At 33.1% G+C, this 19,021-nt stretch overlaps 1 protein-coding gene across 1 annotated transcript in view; it reads right to left on the bottom strand.

Annotated features, from left to right (window-relative positions):
- LOC118197030 (eIF5-mimic protein 2-like) overlaps nt 1-19,021 on the bottom strand; it is a 121,495-nt gene that overhangs the window by 62,900 nt on the left and 39,574 nt on the right. The window contains exons 3-4 of the mRNA XM_035368498.2: nt 16,704-16,880; nt 9,108-9,217 (exon numbers count right to left, since the gene is read on the bottom strand). Coding sequence (XP_035224389.1) covers nt 9,108-9,217; nt 16,704-16,880 — 287 coding nt within the window. The remainder of the gene's footprint in view (nt 1-9,107; nt 9,218-16,703; nt 16,881-19,021) is intronic.

Raw genomic sequence — 19,021 nt, 5'->3', positions numbered from 1 at the left:
AAATCAATTGATTACTGATCTTTTACCTCTAAATAACACAAAATGACTGCAGAATCATACATGTTTTAGGTCTTAGTACTTCAAATCGGACGCCTTTTAAAATTTCTTTTCAATGAGACAAAATAACTTCCTTTTATTAATATAAACGACTTTAATTTCAAAAGTTATTCAATGCACATCATGATTTCTATTATAAACAGTAAAAATAGCAATAATTAAACTGTATATATATAAAAAAAACCTCTATATGTATGGCAATTGCTTTATTCACAATGGTGTTTGCTTGCTTCTCAAACAGGAATGCTTATTTTTTACCTGAATATAGATAAGGGTTTTTGAAACTACAGAGTTATTTTATTACTAAAAAATACATGTACCTGCCCAGTAAAAAGGTCTTTCGTTTCCACAGACTTTTTCTCTGACCTCAACACACTTGCTCCCCAAGCTAGTATTGTGATTTTATAAATTATTTCCTGTGGTTTAAATTTAATGTAAATATACTTTGCTATAATTAAAAATAGAAATTGTGCAAAGTTTTATTTAAATTTAAAATATTTTCTTAATATTTTGGGATGAAATAAGAATAAAATAAGTATGAATGGGAAACAAATGATCCATACCAAAGCCCTCCCCCCATTAACATAAAAAAATCACAAATTTCATGTGCCAGATGAAAAAAAACTAAATAACGCTGGACATATACCAGTGAAATTTAGATTAAGGCAGTGTACATTTTTTACCACAAGGAAGAAACCTCATAGAAGATATATGTGCGAAACGTGCAATGTGGGTCTACGCATGTACCAAAAAGACAAAACATGCTTTGAACAGTCTCACAAAAAAAAAAAAAAAAAACTATTCTTTGAAATTTAAAAAAAAAAAAAAAAAAACTGAGTCTTTTTTTTATCCTTATTTTACTGAATTTTTTTATCCATTTAGCCAAACATCCTTATTATGTAAGTACTTACATTTTCACAGCTGTAGAAAAATTACATAAATGTTTATTTTTTTATTTTTCTGACGATTTACTTTGTAAAATAATGTAAAAAAAATTATATATAATGCAATTCTTCCATACATTTTTTTTAAATTCATAAATTTCATCATTTATTGGAAACGAGCACAGAGAAAGGTAACTTCCCCCCCCCTACTACTTCAGTAAGTTTCAAAGTCCTAGATGTGCGGCGGTTTCACAGTGCAATGGGCAAGAGTAGATTTTTTTTAATTCATATATTATTTGTCTCTAGGATCATAATATTGAATTTCTAGAGTTTTCATTTAAAAAAATTATAAAAATATCACTCGCGTCAAAAGGTTAAGTTAGTTTATTGGAAAATGAAACTAGAAAATTGAATACTTGCTTATTTTTTATCATGAATGTAAATTGATAATATAATAATAGCATGCTCTAACTGAAAAATAAGTAAAAAACATTTTATTGTAAAATCCATGTACCTCAAGCTGCAAGATAACTTTTTTGTTTCCGTTGTGTAATTTATTATACCTTTTCCTTTATATCATTCTATTAAAATTTGTTTCTCAGTTCTTATATTTCCTAATTTTTAAACTCTTAGAATACTATTATGAAATTCTTCTACAAGATAATTGATCTTTTGATGAAAATAAAAATTTATGCTTTTGATTTGTGTTTTGTTAATTTCTGAAATTTTCTTAACTCTATGAAAGGACTATTTCTGTGCATGTTATGCAAAGCTCATATAAGAATATCTTATCACAAATAATGTTTTAATTAATTTTTAAACATTTAATTGTCTGAAAATATAAATTTATAGGTGATGAAAGCATACATGAAGGAGTGCATAATATTTAATTAAATACAGTATGTAAGAGAAACATCTACAAAAGTCGATAAACATGTATTGACACTATTTGGTCAATTTTTTTTTTTTGCAATTTAAATTATATATTTTTTAAATTTTCTAAATTAGGCATAAATAATATGATCACCGAGATAAAATAACTGCATATTAGGTAAATAATGCAGTTCAGATGTGATGCAAGAAGCATATTTTAATATGTTTCACGATGATGGAAGTTTGACCATCGGGTTGAAAGCGTCGAGTTCAGACAAAGGTTGTGAAGTCACGCCAGAGCTTCCGTGTCCGTTCCTGTAGTTGGCCATGGTGAGACAGACTGTCAGGCAAAGTAGAGCGATGTGTTTATAGATGCTGTCATCACTAGGCAGTTACAGATAAATTAAACAACAGCAATAGCTATGCATTAATTTTAAATAATACTTATTCTCCTAATCCCACTTGCATTTAGCAAAATTATGATGAGCTAAGTTTGCTAACTGTGTACATTATTCATAAAACCAGCATGATATTTTGTAAGATCCAGTTTATTGCCCTTACGTGTTGGCAGAGGTCAGTACCGTTTGCAACTAAAAAACTTATTTTTTCAAATAGTTTTTACTTGAAATGATGTTATTTTGATAAATTAAGTTGTTTTCTTTACTCTGTAAGCTTTGCGCTGATTGTGATATCTTGTTAATGATGAGTGATTAATGTTGGAAGCGAAATGCCATTAACGAACTTCAAACGGCTGTAGAATAGTCTTTCTTCCTGAAGTTATAATATTAAATGTTATAATAATTTTTAATATAGATTAAGAAGAAGAATTACTTGTTGAATTAATTAGAAAAAAAGAAAATTAAGTTAAAAATGTTTTTGGTCTAACCAATGGTATTGGTAAATTATATGTATTTAAAGTTCTGCAATTAATTTATCAAAAGGTAAACAAAAATAAAATGCTTTTGTGATAATTATTAATTGTTAAATTCATATTAATAAGAGTGAAATTAAAATCTAAAAATATTAAATTTATAAAGTCGTGATCATATCAGGTGACTGAAATTAAAATAGGAAACATTCTTATTTTAATTTTCTGAAACTTAACTACTTCTCAATGAAATGCTCTATTAAACAATTTGTCGTCAAAATTTTCATCGATACATTTTTTAAAACATTGCTCTAACGTCGAGATGTAGCTAAAAGAAACTGTTTCATATTTACATTGCACATTGAGAAAACCAAACATTTGTGCTACAGCCATTATTCCAGGATCTGAACTTGAATCAAATTTTCAGTATTTACCAATCTTATCTACATGGATATTGGTAGCCTTTTGCTGAATTTCTTCCAACCAAAAAAAAAAAATTTTTTTTTTTCAATGTCCTGCCGCTTACTTAAGAAGTACATCATCAGAAGTGACTAAACTCATTGATCTTATCAGTCCCATCCCTGAGAATGTTGACAATATATATATAAGTGTGTCCAGTGACACAACCTTAAAGTGGATGAGAAAGGACATAGCATATACAACCGAGCCTTACACAGAAGTCATACCCACATCCTATGTTTCGAGCTAGCAGCCAGCTTCCACTAACCATTGTCCAGAACAACCTTACAGGAAAAATTAAATGTATATATGCAAGAAAAACAAAGAATATGTAAAAGATTAAATTAGCAACATAAATTTCCCTTCTCAGTTCTAAAAATAGTAACCCCTCTCTGTACCGTGTCATTTCGAGAAAAATCTATGTCATATGATTCTTACATAATTATGATGATGTAAATGGAACTAAAACTCAACCAGCCAATAGTAATTTTACAGCAATATGAACTGTTCAATCAAAATGCTTTGAGATCCCAAACTAACTCAGTTTGACTTAAGATTTCATCCTGAACATTACGCACTTTCTTTCTACGATTTGCCTTAGCTAGACTGCTGTTTGTCTGTCTGCTGCTGCTTTCTTGCTACAAAGTTATCAAAAATGTAAGCGTTTTGGAACAGGCAGATTTAATGTGCCGACTTGTGTGTAGCCGCAAAACGTTGCTGAAAATAAAACTGAAGATTTAATCTGCCTTCGCTTCCAATTTCCTAGTCATTATGGATCAACACTTCTACGACATCAAAATTTCCTGCTCCTGAATATTATATATATATATTGATAATTTCGTCAGTGTCTGTTATTTATAACAATTTGTTACAATATTATGTGTTAGTAGATATATATATATACATATGTTTATATATTTATTTTCACATTTAGATGCATTTATATAAGAACCTTCACACATAGTTTTTTTCCCCCCTGCACACATACTATATAAAGCAGTGGCTAAAGCTGTGAAAAAAGTTTTGAAATGTTTACCTTTGAGGTTTGATGGCTCATAACATCATTTTTGGAATAATACTATAAAATTACATATCAGCAGGAAAATAATTCTAGCAAGAATATAATGCATCAAATTTATTTAATTATTTGAAGTCTATCAAATGTTTTAGCCATATAATAAAAGAGAAGGACAACTAGCTTAGGTTCATGTGAAATAGATTTCCTTCATTTCAAACTATCTGATGAACATGAATGTTTAGAGAGCAAAAAACTCTCATCTTGTTTTGAGAATGAGCCAGTCAGGTCAGGAAAGATTTAACTAATGATGTCATGCATTAAACATTATTGCTATTAAGTGTTTTGGGGGGTAGAGGGGATATGTGTGCATTTTTTAACTTATTGAGATTTTGAAACAAAATTAAAGAAATTATGCAATGAGTTAACTGATTACCTAGAAACCAACATAAAATATTACTAAGTGAATAAAGATTCAGTTATGAAGGAATTAAAAGGAAAATTGGTGGAAAGTTAACAATTAATGAAGATGCTGTAGAGTCATTAGGTTAATAGGAAGCAGAAAAGATGAAAAATATGCAACCGCCTTCGCCGGGAATCGAACCACGGACCTCTGGAATACCGACCCAGTGTGTTACTGTTACACCACGAAGGCACGCTATGGAAGTGGGAGAAATACCTTATATACTCCCCTTTTTACAGGGTGACTAGGGTTTCAGAGGACCTAGTCGGCAAATCCCGGGTGCGGAGAATCATCATCCACAACCCTTTTAGTTCGGGTGCCACTGTAGAGACATTAGGTAATTTTCTGAAAACAGACAAGAAGAAAAATATGTAACCGCCTTCGCAGGGAATTGAACCACAGATGTCTGGAATACCAGCCCAGCATGCTACCGTTACACCACGAAGGCACACTAGGGAAGTGGAAGAAATACCTTATAATGCCATTTCTAAATTTTTGATGAAGTATGAGAACAGTCAGTCACTACAAAACCAGACTGGTAAAAGTAGATATGCTAATAGAAACAAAGTGATAACAGAACTAAAACACAGTGCCTAGATGATTCTTGTCTGATCCCATCAGAACAAGGCCATGCAATTTAGAGGCCCAGAGGCAAGAAGTATGAGATTATGTCTGTCATTGGCATGAGCCTTCAGGATTATAGAGGTTACAGTATGATTCTGGCCAGTTCCACCCCTATTTTGAAAGAGAGAGTACATGGTGGAATGGATGCAAGGGTCTCCCACCCTTCTTTCCCTACCATTAAAATCACATGAAAGGCCTTACGGCTTGCCAATTATTTAGAAAGCCCCATGCTGCAAAGATACTATACATTTACAAACACCCATGCCTTCTTCAAAATTCGAACCCAGGCACTTTGGTATGGTAGTCAGTCACTAACTACTATTCCATTGGGTGGAATCTGCAGCCAGATTCCATCACATCTATTACCAAACATCAAGTTTGCATCATAATCTCAGGTTGTATGGCATCAAAAGAGGTTATCGGAAATTGTGTAATTAGTGGGAATATGAATGTCCAAAAATAACTATACTGTATGCAAATACAATACAAACTTTGTGAACTCTTGCTCCATTCACTGAAGAACACTGCAGGGAAACAGTTCTGAAACATGTGCCAAAATTGCTGAAACAACTGACTGGCATTCACTCAGTATACGCTTACATAAGGCTGGGAGTACACTGATTAACTACACTTGACAGGAAAACTCCTTAACTTCATGAATGGGACTTACTGGTCCTTCTTTAAAGCTTGTAAAGTAATATAATAAGAGAGTAAGGAAGAAAATTATATACAAGGTATACAGATGAAAAGACAAGATAATCAATCTTTTCTTGATCTTGTTTACAAATGTAGATTGGACTTCTCATAATTTTTACTTGCTCTTAAATACTTAACAATTCATTCACATAACATAAATATTTATAAGCACCATGACTTCATTTTCAATGATATATTTCATCATTTGTAAAAGTGCAAACACACTCTTTGTAATGCAGAATAAACCTTTCACTATAATTTCTGTTGCAAATCCATGTAGATGCTTTGCTCTAATGGTTGAAAGTATTGGTCACTACCATATATAATGTTTGGCATCTGCTAGATGTGCTGGTGTTCTGCACCCACAAATTTTACATTATTTCTTCATGAGTTGTTGCGAATTGTACTAATATAAAATTTCCTTTAATTCTTTTCTGTGACACTTGTTAAAAGTACACATGAGTTAATCTTCCCATATCTGCATCATCCCATACCAAAAATACATGCTGTAACTGAAGTCTGCCATACATAAACACTACCAAGATAAAGCAGCTTTTAAAATATGAATAGGATGTAGCTGCATGGTATACTGCTACTGTGTGCAAAAAGTGGTATTCTTATTCCACTGCTATAATGGTTTGGGATTAGCCCAAACCTTAATCTATCCCACTGAGTAAAACTTATTAGACTGAAATGACTCATCAATTAAAATATGCAATAATTCACTCTTGATTTCACATAACAGCTGCAGAGCTTATAGGGTCTTTATTGCATAATATCTTTTTTTCAATGGCAGGCACTTGTCTATAATGGCACTGGCCACAACTAAGGCCAGAAGTGGTGGCCATTTTATTGTGGAGGCACCTAATAGGTGGCCACTGTTACCTCATATGAAGGAACAGATAATTTTACATCCATGCCTTCTCCGGGATTCGAATCTGAGCCCTTCAGTATCGCAGTCATGCTGTTTGGACGGCCACTCCATAGTATTAACTAAAATGCCCTTCAGACCCTAATAAACTAAGTGAGTTATTGCTCTGCCTAATGTGAATACAAAACATCCTTTCAAAGTTATAAATAACCTTTTTATTTAACTAAAATTTAAACAGAAGGCAGAACTTCTGCATACAAATAAAACTTCACTACCTCTGGGTATTTAAAATAAGTTGAATTCAGAATTAAAAAGTATCTTAGCTGCAGACTGCATAAATTTGGCTTAATTAAGCTTGGTCAAAATTTTAATGCCGCATTTTAACATCAGCTAGCAAAATAGCTAATGCTACAATTTAAGCAGGGAGAACTGCGAAGAAGAAATAAAGCAGCAAGCACCACTAGAAAAAGCTCTATCTATATAACATTCAAATCCTCAACTTGGATATTCTTCAATCTAATTTGGATCCTGTGAGGGCTTATGGAAAGTAGATGTTATAATAACAGTAGCTGATATAAAGTATGCTACAGCAAAAATTTATTTATCAACATTAAGCATCTTACAAAGTAAAATATTTGGAAAGGATTTGTAAAGCTGTGATAAGTACTAAATTTACAGAATTAAGTAATAAATGGCATGGTGAGAATTTCTACATATTTCATTTTCTGCATGTTTCAGTTATTTTCTTTATAACAGAGGCTCTTGTAAGAAATCCCTCATAAATGCTATTATATTACATTATTGATTAAATTATCAGTCTATTGATATACAATTTTATTGCATTAGTCAAAAAATGAAGTATTACGAGCTATCAAATGTCAAAATACAATTTTTCGAAAAGGTTTCTACAATTTTGTCTACTAATACATAGAGCCTGCACAGAAAACAAATGAAGACAACTTGGTTGTTACTTGCAAAGCAGAAAAGTAACTTCATCTGCCAAGAATTATACGATGCCCAATTTCACATAATCTTGCTCATGCAAAAACTGTACATGCTGCAAGGCTTAAATATGCACTGTTCATTTTCAAATGACAAATACATTTTTGATAAACTCATGAATTGATCTCAAAAATTTTTAAAAAGAAACATGAAGAAAATTTTCAGTCGCTGAGCTCTAGGCACAACATCTTGACTTAAAAAGTTATCTGCATAATTACATGGAATTCACTATAACAAAGAGTTAAATAGTTACTAAGAGCATATTTATATTATTCCAGAACAATGTAAGTCTTATTTCTTATTATGCACTCATTACTAAATTATTCATTTAATCTAAAACTAGATCACACAGATAATCTTCAATACACAGCACTATGATATCTTGATTAAACAAAAATAAAATTTGTCCTTGCCCTGTGATCCTCTACACACTTTTTTTCATTTAAAATAAAGTTTCTGCTCCAGTGTTAAAAAATCATACATTATGCTCTCTCACATTTAATTTTTCTTTTAAAATGTGAGCCGTTATATTGATAGGATAAACTTTTATGATTTAAGTTTAAAATAACACATATTATAAATGGCAGATCCTATATTTGTTGCATATAAAATTTTGGCACACACTGCAAAATTGAAATTGCAAATATTTCCTGTCGACTGTTACTGAAACTATTTGTTTCCTATGTAAATCATGCAGATGCCACTTAGGAGATCACAACATTATTATTAATATCCAATCGTCTTATGCCAACTTTTACCTTATTGAATTCATAAGCATTTTGATGCAAAAGTAAATACATGTATACATATATATCGTGAATTAAGACTGAAATGAAGACAAAGTTTAAACTGACCACACAAACTGTGTCTAATGATTCCAGCTATGAATGAATTCAAGCACTGAGGTTAAATCAAACTTCTTAAAACAGTTGGCCAAGATATATTATCCTCCTAAACTCCAGATTTTCCTATAAAAAGAAAAATCACATTCTCTTTTAAACCAGAAACCAATTTAAAACCAGGCATAAGACTAAAAGGCCTATAAAATTAAAAATGTACATATCTTTTCAGATGTACTACACAGATTTCTGCAAAAATAATTTTACCTTTTTTGGCCAAATGGTTTTAAAATTGAGATATTTTAAAATGCCTATGCCTATAATTTAAAAAAGGCCTATAATTTCAAAATATATATGATGAAAATCTAAATTCAGCATACATTCATTGAATTCCAAACTCCTTAGAACCTACAGATACATAAAAATGTCTTTCGCATATGAAATAGAAAAAGTTACCTGAGCAAAATTTTTCAAGGTATCCAAATCATTTGCAGCCGAAAATATGCATACATCAGTTCGTGAGGTTTTTTGAGGATCCACATCTAATGCTAGAGTACCTCCTGGTGCTAAATATGAAATAATAACAACAAATAGTAAAAGCAAAGCATGCAAATTACAGAAAGCTGAAAAATAAAATTTGCTAATGATTATAAAGTAACTATTTCTTTAAGAAAAATTAATCACTGAAGTTTTTCTAGCTGTTTAAAAAATTATTAACAACCTTGTGAATGAAATATTATAAATAATGCATCAAAAATTATGAAGCAGATGAATAATACACAAAATATGTATTTTTAAACTTGTAAAAAGAGCAGCAATATTTAATCTGTATTATCTGCTTTACATATGCACACACACACATGTACAAATATGCAAAAGCATTTTTAAATATTTTATATTTTAATAAAACCAATTTGTCCTAGTTTTCTAGAATGCTTAATTTTCTATGGCATAATTACATGTTTTTATCTGAATTCAGTGCTCAAATATTGCTAACACATCATTTCTAAATGGAATTTTCTTCAGGTGCTACACTTTTAACTTGTGATATACTAAAAAATTCCCCCACTGTCTTTCTGCTTTATGATGCCTTGACAGGCCAAAAAAAAAAAAAGCTATAGCCACACTTACAAGAACACTATACAAGAAGGGGGAGATTCCCTAAAGTACCCACATTTACAGGATACCATACAATGCACTGCAGAACACTGTGCACTTCTGTGGAATAGAAATCACATACCTACAATCACCACCATAATGCAATAAAATTGTGGACAGCTCCTTAACCCTCTCTTTAATAAATAAGTAATAAAACTGAAAAACTTATTTGTTGCTAATGGAAAAGTTTCGTTTATATGCTCGAATATGGCATATAAGTATATAATACTCCTCTTAAAAGTATTACAACAAATCTTCGAGAATAGAAAAATGTAATTATGATGCCAGATCTAGGTGAACTTTTATCAACAACTGAATCTTTAATAAATCTCTTAAATTTATAACAGTATTATTGCTTATCAATGCCATATAGTGATTCAGCATAATTTTAAATAACATTTTGAAAATTCTTGATGTCGATGAGAATGTTACCAAAATATACGTCATAATTTTTTTCTAAGTGTGTGTGCAGTTTTGTGTTATTTATAAGCATAAGTATTACTGTTATTTGTATTGTTAAAATGCTTTTGCTCAAAACCTTAGAACCGAAATCATACTTGACTCAAACATGCCGATTGCAGTATATGCACCTATAGGTTAGTTTTGTTTCAAATAAAATGATGTAGTAATGTGAGTAAGTAATGTGAGGTCAATATGATGAATCATATTTTATTTTTCTTTTTTAAGGGAATGATCTTAAATTAGAAAAAGAAAATACTCTGATAACAGAAGAATTAGCTCTTAATGGAGCCAAGTTACTAAAAATACTGTTTTAAAATACAATTTTGAGACAGAAAACATCTAATGTAAGGTGCATGCCAGTTTATCAGGGGAAAATGTCAGATACAGAAAGTCATAAAAGCAAAACTGAAATAAAATTTCTAACTTATTTCAATTCATAACAAATTTTACAAGTAACTAAATTAAAGTAATAAAAAGTTGTATGCTAGTGATGAATGATTAATAGACTGCCATGTTTCATGCAGACTCTAATTCAAATATGCAATCGAAAAATGGAAAACTACAGACATAATAAATATAGGAATAAAATTGGTTGCTATCTTTAGAATTTAAAACGACTTTTAGATTTTCAGGCAAAAAATTTGATGAAATGATGGCTGCTTAGTAACAAGAACATCCACATTCACAGATAATGGCTGCTTATTCACGAGCGAGAAATTGATTTCAAGAGTTTTCATATTCTATGAAGATAAAATGTAGTATAAAAAATGCAGCAGTGGTTGAAAGTAACATAACAAAAAATGAAAATAAGCAAACTTTTGAGAACTGACTCTCATTGGGTTTACACTTTTCATGGTCTTTTTTCTAATCTGTGATGGAGTATTTTTTATCCAGAGATTGCATTTACATCAATTAGAGGATAAATAATCAAATTTTATTTCACTGCAATGCTAAGCACAAGCAGACAGTTATTGCAAGGAAGAAAACAGATACAAAATAACAACATTCATTTTGCATATATGGTTGTTTAGTTTATTATAGCAAAGCACACTAGGATTATCTGCTTAAGGGGAGGGGTGGCTTCATGGAGGACTTTCTAAGAAAAAAAAATAGCTAGTATTCATGTTATGGGAAAACTATGAAAATGCCCATGCAGCCAGCCCTCTGCTTGGATTTGAACCCAAGTCAGAATTATCGGTGCTCAGCGATTTTATTTCTCAGCCACTGGTGGGCCTTTCAAAATGCTATATAACTGCTAATGAATCATATGTCTCTACTAACAGTTGCTTGTACTATCTATTACACCGATGATTTTAGCAAAGTTATAAAAATCCAGTAACTCTTAAGCATTCAGTTTACAAGTAAAACCTAAAATAAAATGATGCTAACGATTTCTCTCAAAAGAGTTAGAGAAGATAATCTAAATGACATTTACAGAAAGTTTTCCCATGAACAATTTTATGCCATTTAATTTTTTTGTTGCATTTTGCTACAATATTTATTTCTGAATATTGTGCTGAATAAAACAGTTAAAATTCATTAACTACTTACTTAGCACAATAAACACCACTACTCAGATTATGTCAAAAATGCAAGATTTTGTCCGACATAGTAGTTTACTGACAAAGCATGCAAGGCAGAAATTTTGGCATTTCAAAAACAGCGTGACAAATCATTATGATCATTTTAGTAGAAATAACATAATATGAGTAATAATTTCATTTTTAAGATGTTTATGAAAGCGGAAGTTTTCATTTAACAATGCTTAACAAACAGTGTAATCTTTTAATTCTATACAATAAATTGCATTAAATGTCTTAAGCAATTAAAAATACTATATTTAGAAGAGAAGCATGTAAACTGAAATTCAAATTTGAGCAAAATTCATGACCAGCAAATTGGACCTACACAATGTTTTTGCTCCTCGAAGAAGAAAGTAACATGGCAGTTCTTCTAATTACAGTAGATCCCCAACTGTTCGAATTTTGATTAAGCAAGGGGCTGTATTATCCAAGCCCAAAGATAAAAAAGAAATTAAAATAGCCTTGGTCAAAAGGTAAACAATCTGTAGACTTGGGATTTAGCAATAATTTAAAATGAAACCAAACAACTAAAACAAAACTACAGACCCAGGAACATGCTAAAGTGAAACATAAAATTAGCAAAGCAACAACCTTGCACATCATGCAGATTTATTCAATAACTCAATCTATTTCGAGAGCAAACAGGTACAGGTGCTGCTTCATCAGGAGCAAAGAAATCTGCAAGATTGGAAAGCAGTCGACACAAGGGTCGTATTTATATTCCATAGTTGTAAAGCGAACAAGAAAGTATAGCACCTGTTAGCAAAAACAGTAACGAAATTAAAAAATTAAGTAAACAGAATTTTAAAAGTGTTACGAAGGACTGGATCGGATTTAAAGACATTAACTAAACAAGATACATCTTCGTGAAAATGAAATGCTTAAAGAAAATCCAAATCCCAAATAGTTATCGAAGACTTATTAATTTTGCCCTTTCAGGCTTATTCACGTTCCATGATACGAAACTTTAATGCTCTTTTGGTTTGGCCAATATACCTCAAACCACACTGACTACTATAAATTCCCCAAGCTGGAAATGGAATCTTTAAGAATCGAACCACAGATTCTATTCCTCAATATAGATTCCATTCTTACTCAAGCCATAATCAGGCAGATTTATAACACAGTGAAATACACTACCAATAAGTATTTGGACACCTATGCAAATTACGAGATCTGTGGTCCTAAGGTACGTCACGGACTACACCGGTCTATACCGTGTAGGAAACACCATCGGCTTTAGTCGCATGCAAGATGCCTCGCAGTTCGGAGCTCTCTGATTTCGAGAAAGGTATAATTATCGGGTATCACAAATGTGGCCGATCCTTAAGGGACATATCTGGCAATCTGAAGTACCCAAAATCGACAGTGGCCTATGTGATTAAGAAGTGGAAGGTGAGCGGTGATTGTTGGAATGTGCCCCGAGTCGGCAGACCAACGAACTTGGGAGATAGAGACCGATGACTGCTGTCCAGAGAAATTCGGAAGAACCGCACCCAACCGATGGCCCTAATCCGCGAGGAGTTTCAACAGGCATCCGGGAGTATTGTTTCAATGAATACCATCCATACGGAAGCACATCTGCTTGGTTTTCAGGGTCGTGTTACTGCCCATAAGCCTTTGATGACAAAGTGTAACCGTGCTGCTCGGCTAATGTGGTGCAAAGCACATCGAAATTGGACCGTAGATCAGTGGAAACGGGTTCTTTGGAGTGACGAATCAAAGTTCACCTTTTATCGCTCAGATGGCAGGGTCTGGGTCTGGCGTCTACCTGGAGAACGTCTCCTGCCAGAATGCATTGTGCCAACAGTCAAGTTCGGCGGAGGTGGAATTATGTTATGGGCGTGTTTCTCCTGGTATGGGCTGGGAGCCTTGGTCCCCATTCATGGTAAGCTCAACTCCGATGTCTACTGCACTATTTTGGATGACAATGTGCTTCCTACGTTGTGGCAGTTTTACGGGTTGGACACCTGTTACTTTCAGGACGACAATGCCAGTTGTCATGTTTTGACGTTAACCAAGGCTTGGTATGGTGCCAATGGAGTTCATCGAATGGACTGGCCTGCCCAGAGTCCAGACCTGAACCCTATCGAAAACCTCTGGGACGAGTTGCATCGCCGAATTCAGGGGTGCACTACCCGTGCAAAATCGGTGAAGGAACTTCTATGTCTTCTCCAAGCTGAGTGGAAGAAAATACCACTAGCTGTCATACAAAGACTTATGAAAAGTATGCCCCGGAGGGTCCACGCTGTAATTACCTCTTGTGGAGGCTCTACCAACTATTGATTTTGAATAAAGTTAGTTTTTCTTTTCTATCACAGGTGTCCAAATACTTATTGGTAGTCAGTGTATAACTCGATATACACCGATGAGCCAAAACATTATGACAATCCCCACATTTTTCAATGAACTCATCTTGATAGTGAAGGGCACGTGATTAGATGGAAATGGTATTGAACTTCTGCTGAAGAAGGTAGGGAATAACTTTTGCAAGTGAGATTGTAATGGCCCGAAGACTCAATACTAGTAGCTCCGAAACTGCAGGACTGGTAGTTTGTTCACAATCTGCCCTTGTTAGTATTTATAGAAAGTGGATAAAAGATGGCAAAACCAGCAGTAGATGCCAAGGTGTAGATGTAAGCAGTAGGCCAAGGTGTAGATGCCAAGCAGTAGACACAAAGATGTTAGAAATCCATGCTTCATCAAAGAAAAAAAGATGTCAAAGATTGTCCCGCTACAAAAAAATCAATGCCAGAATCACAATTCTCATTCATCATATTGTTAGTCATGTCTACACCGTCTTCCAGATAAACAGTTGCTACCTCCCTGTACTACAGGTTGTGGCACAGGCTGGTGGTGGCAGTATTATGCTTTGGGGGACATTCTCATAGGTGGCTCTGGGACCTTTAGTTGTGGTAGAACAGACCATGAAAGTTGCAGGCTATCTGAACATAATTGCGGATCAGGTGCACCCTTACATGGCATCTGTCTTCTCAACTAAAAATGAAATCTTCCACCAGGACAATGCCCCGTGTCACAAGGCTCAAACTGTACTGGAGTAGTTTAAGGAGCATAAGCACGAATTCCATAGTCTTGGCAGCCCAATTCGCTAGATCTTAACCAATAGAGCACATTTGGAATGTCATGGAATGGCAGCTCAGATCTCAAGCACCATGTCAGAATATATCGACTTCGTGTGACCACTGCTATACCAAGAATTTGTGACATCCATGCCAAGATAAGTTGCAGCTGTTTTGCAGGCTAAATATCATGCAATGTGTTATTGAGCAAGTGGCCATAATGTTTTGGCTCTTCATTGTATACCTTAATGCTTCCCAGGGAAATCAGTGTATTTTAAACAGTCTGTTGACAAAAAAATATATGCACCCAGAAAAAAAAACTGAGCTACAACATTGAAACTCGGCAATAGTATAACGCTCGAGTAGAAACAAATGATCAAAAAACTGCAGTAAAAACACTTTTTTATTTAGAAATAGCAATACAAAGAATGTGAAAATCAGTAGGTGGTAAAACCATACCTGGCAGCTATACAAGGCATTACTTGGTTGGGCATGTAGTCTATTAAGTTGGCAATGTCCCTCTACGGTAGATTATGCCACAAATGGAGCAACTGATCAGTGAGTTTGGATGTATTTGTACACTGCTGAATTTGTCTGCCCAACATGCCTCAAACCTGTTCGATAGCTGACAGGTCCGGAGAACTGGCAGGCTAGTCAAGGACATTAACACACTGAAAACATTGTTGGGGAAGTCATGCTAAGGTGGCTGAGCATTATCCTGCTGGAAAATAGAACCTGGATGACCTACAAGCTTAGGTAGTATAGTTAGCTGCAAAATATCATCAATATACCTGCGAGCAGTCAGAGTAGTTCGCAGCACGATTAATGGTGAGCGCAATTTCTCGCTCAAGATCACATTTCTTAAATCGGACACTGTCCAGCTTCAGCAAACAGTAGAATGTCAATGGCAAGCTTCTTAATGGATGTCAAGATTTAATCCCAGCTTCACCTAGTTTTTTGCAAATAATATCCCTGGATATTCCAGGATCCATGAAAGCTCGAGAATGGCATTAAATTAATGATATCGTAACTGTTAGTGTGGACATGGCAGCTCTTCTAATTGCACGATCATCTCACACACTGGTGTCCTGGGGTCATCCGAGTCACTACGACAGCTGACTATGCCTTCGCTGAGAAAATGGTTCCAATAATGCCCATATTGCTTCAACCAATATGCCAGCCAATCCATTTTTCGACTAACTGGCCTCTTTTAGCCCTTTAATATGATCCTTTTCAAAGACTGACAACTAATTTTTAAGACAACTGAGTACATCTTATCAGCATCTTTCTTTACAATGTCATGTATCTAAGTTATCAGCAAAGTTGTAAATGCTCGTCACTCACCATGCCTACCCTTTTATATTCTACAAGCTGTGCACTTCAGACACACGTTATATCACTCCAAAATGCCGATTGATACTGCAAGTTTAATAATTTACAGGACTCTCACAACTTGCCAAACCACATTTGCATGCCAGGTGTAGGTAGGCTGGCTTTATAGCTCTGGCTCAATGTTTTCTAGATACCTATATTTTTTGCAACAGAGTGTATATATATATATATAAACAGACTAATGTAATGTACACAGTTTGTCATCATATGTTCAGCTACTTGAAAAACTACTTTAGCTTTCTGCCTAGTTAACTGGATTAATTTATCTACAAGAGTTATGGATAAGTAGATGGAAACAAAAAATATGTTTACACGTGTAACTAACAAAATAATGAAAAAATATCAAAAACATATTTTAATATTAAAAATAATCATACCTAATATTCCACCAGCAAGAAGAATATCAAATAAAGTTTCTCCGTAACGACGATAATCTAATTTGGACCCTGCAGTGTCTAAGAATTTTGACACTAATTCTAAGTCAGACCCACTTTCATTAAGACCCTGAATAATGGCATCTCTAAAACCAGTAGGATCGTATTTCTCCTTTTCATCTGAAAAATAAGTAACATACTTATGAAAAATAATATGTACATTCCTTAAAAGACAATAAAACAACAAATTAAGAAATTTTAATACTGTCACATACGTAATAAAACATACAAGTCATTTATTTGTTTATTTTACACAGCACTAATTTCATAGTTGGCAGAAAATTGAGAACGTGTTTTAGGGGGAAAAAAAAAAAAACTTAACTATAAAACACTTCAACTCTCACAAACAGAACTTTTAATTCCTTCAACTGTCATAAAGTCTGAAATGTCCCCCCTTCCTTTATTTATTTATTTTTTTTTTCCTTCTTTCATATCATCACTGAAAATAAATGAATTAAACCTTCACTTCATATATACCCACATGCATACACAACGTTCCATAATTTCTATAAAATTCATTACTACAGTCTTCAAGTACAGTATTGAATAACCCGCACGCTGCACTTTCATTCTTTTAGACATGATCCTAATCAGTTTAACTAATAAAAAATTCATTTTTCATGGCTATTTAACTTGTGTTTAGCTCTTAGTAGTAACTCACGGTACTTGATAGGCAGAAGTGATGTCACAGAAAAGAAGCATGGCTGCCACCATCTTGAATTTTCCTGGAAATGACCTAGATCAGCGGTTCTCAACCTTTAGACTAATGTGTAACTATATAAATAATAATTGAAAACCTTTAGTACCACCACCATAAAGTACTACTACCAGCTCAGATCGCATAAATTTACGAGTGTTAGATACAATACTCAATGAGGATGTTGGGGTTTTAATTTTTGAATTTAATAGTTAAAATTACTTTTCTTCTTTGCATACCACCTATTTTTCTCTTGCGTACCACCAGTTGAGAACCCGATCTAGACTGTTGAAATGATGTCATTCACAAGTTTGAGTTTATTTTGTAGCAACGACAAGTTTTTTCCAAAGTTTTTATTTTTGCAGCAACCATGATTTTTTTATTCTCTTTGTGGCAATAACCTCTTGAACCACCTGTGTGTTTTGAATGACATCAACTTTACTTTAATATTTTTTAATTATTTAATATGGGATTAATTTAAATTATATAGTACATTATTATTCTTAATTATTAAATTTTTTAAGTATGAATCATTATTTTTAATTGATTTTATTATTTAAATTAACATAGCAATTTTTACTCACTTTAAGAAATATCACTTTCACACACTTTAAGAAATACTTCATGCTAATTTCATAAGAAGCATATCTAAGAAAATATCAATATCTTCATAAGAAACATCAACTTTTAGAATGACTTTGTCATGTATCTGGCTGCAGTGAGCCAATCAGCTGCCTGCCAGAGTCCAGCAAGTGAGAAAGAACAGGGGTTGCATGTCTGCCTCAGAGGAGGAAGGTGGTATATTTCGCTATGTTGTAGGAGCAAGGTACTGCTCCGAGTTTACTATTATTCTTTGAACGTTAATTTTAATAAATGTTTGTTTCGTTTTTTTTAATGGTGTCTTATTGAAGCATGAAGCCATTACAGCACGCTCTCTTTCGAGAACCAGAGCAAACGAAGGTGACTGGATTGTGAGAAATTTTTGTTGTAATTTTAAGGAAAAGTTCTTACAAATATATTTAAAGGAGTAGTTAAAAGTGATTTGATTTCTGTGTTGAAGGAACTCTGTGAAGAAGCCGATTCTAGTTTAAAAGTCATAGAATTAAAAGATAAACTTTTAAGTTCTAAAGAATATTTCAAAGATAAAGACTTTGTTATTGAATTCCTTAATACTACGGTTGAAGAAAGGAAAAAGTCAGAAGAAATTGTGAAACTGCGTTTGATGCAAATCGAAAGTAACAACAAATATAGTAACAACGTAGAAAATACACTTTCATTAGACAAGCTTCTGAAAGCTGTACATGCATTATCTATTTCTGTACCAAAAAAGGGTGAAGCATGGAACTTATTTTTTGATTCAATAGAAAGGGCTTTTAAGCATAAGAACGTATCAAATGAGTTTAAGTCTGAAATTTTACTTTAACCGATAGGTGATAAATCTTCTAATATTCTAGTATGTATTAAAGATGATGATTTGAATTATTATGAAAAAATTAAATCTTTAATCCTTAAGGAATATGAACCATCACCAATTATATCTTTAGAAAAATTTCAGCAAGCTCAA

Source organism: Stegodyphus dumicola, chromosome X2, assembly GCF_044657685.1.
Source record: "Stegodyphus dumicola isolate Sdum_Otavi_A_Nest chromosome X2, ASM4465768v1".
Lineage (NCBI taxonomy): Eukaryota > Metazoa > Arthropoda > Arachnida > Araneae > Eresidae > Stegodyphus > Stegodyphus dumicola.
This window is presented reverse-complemented; position numbering and strand designations above follow the sequence as displayed.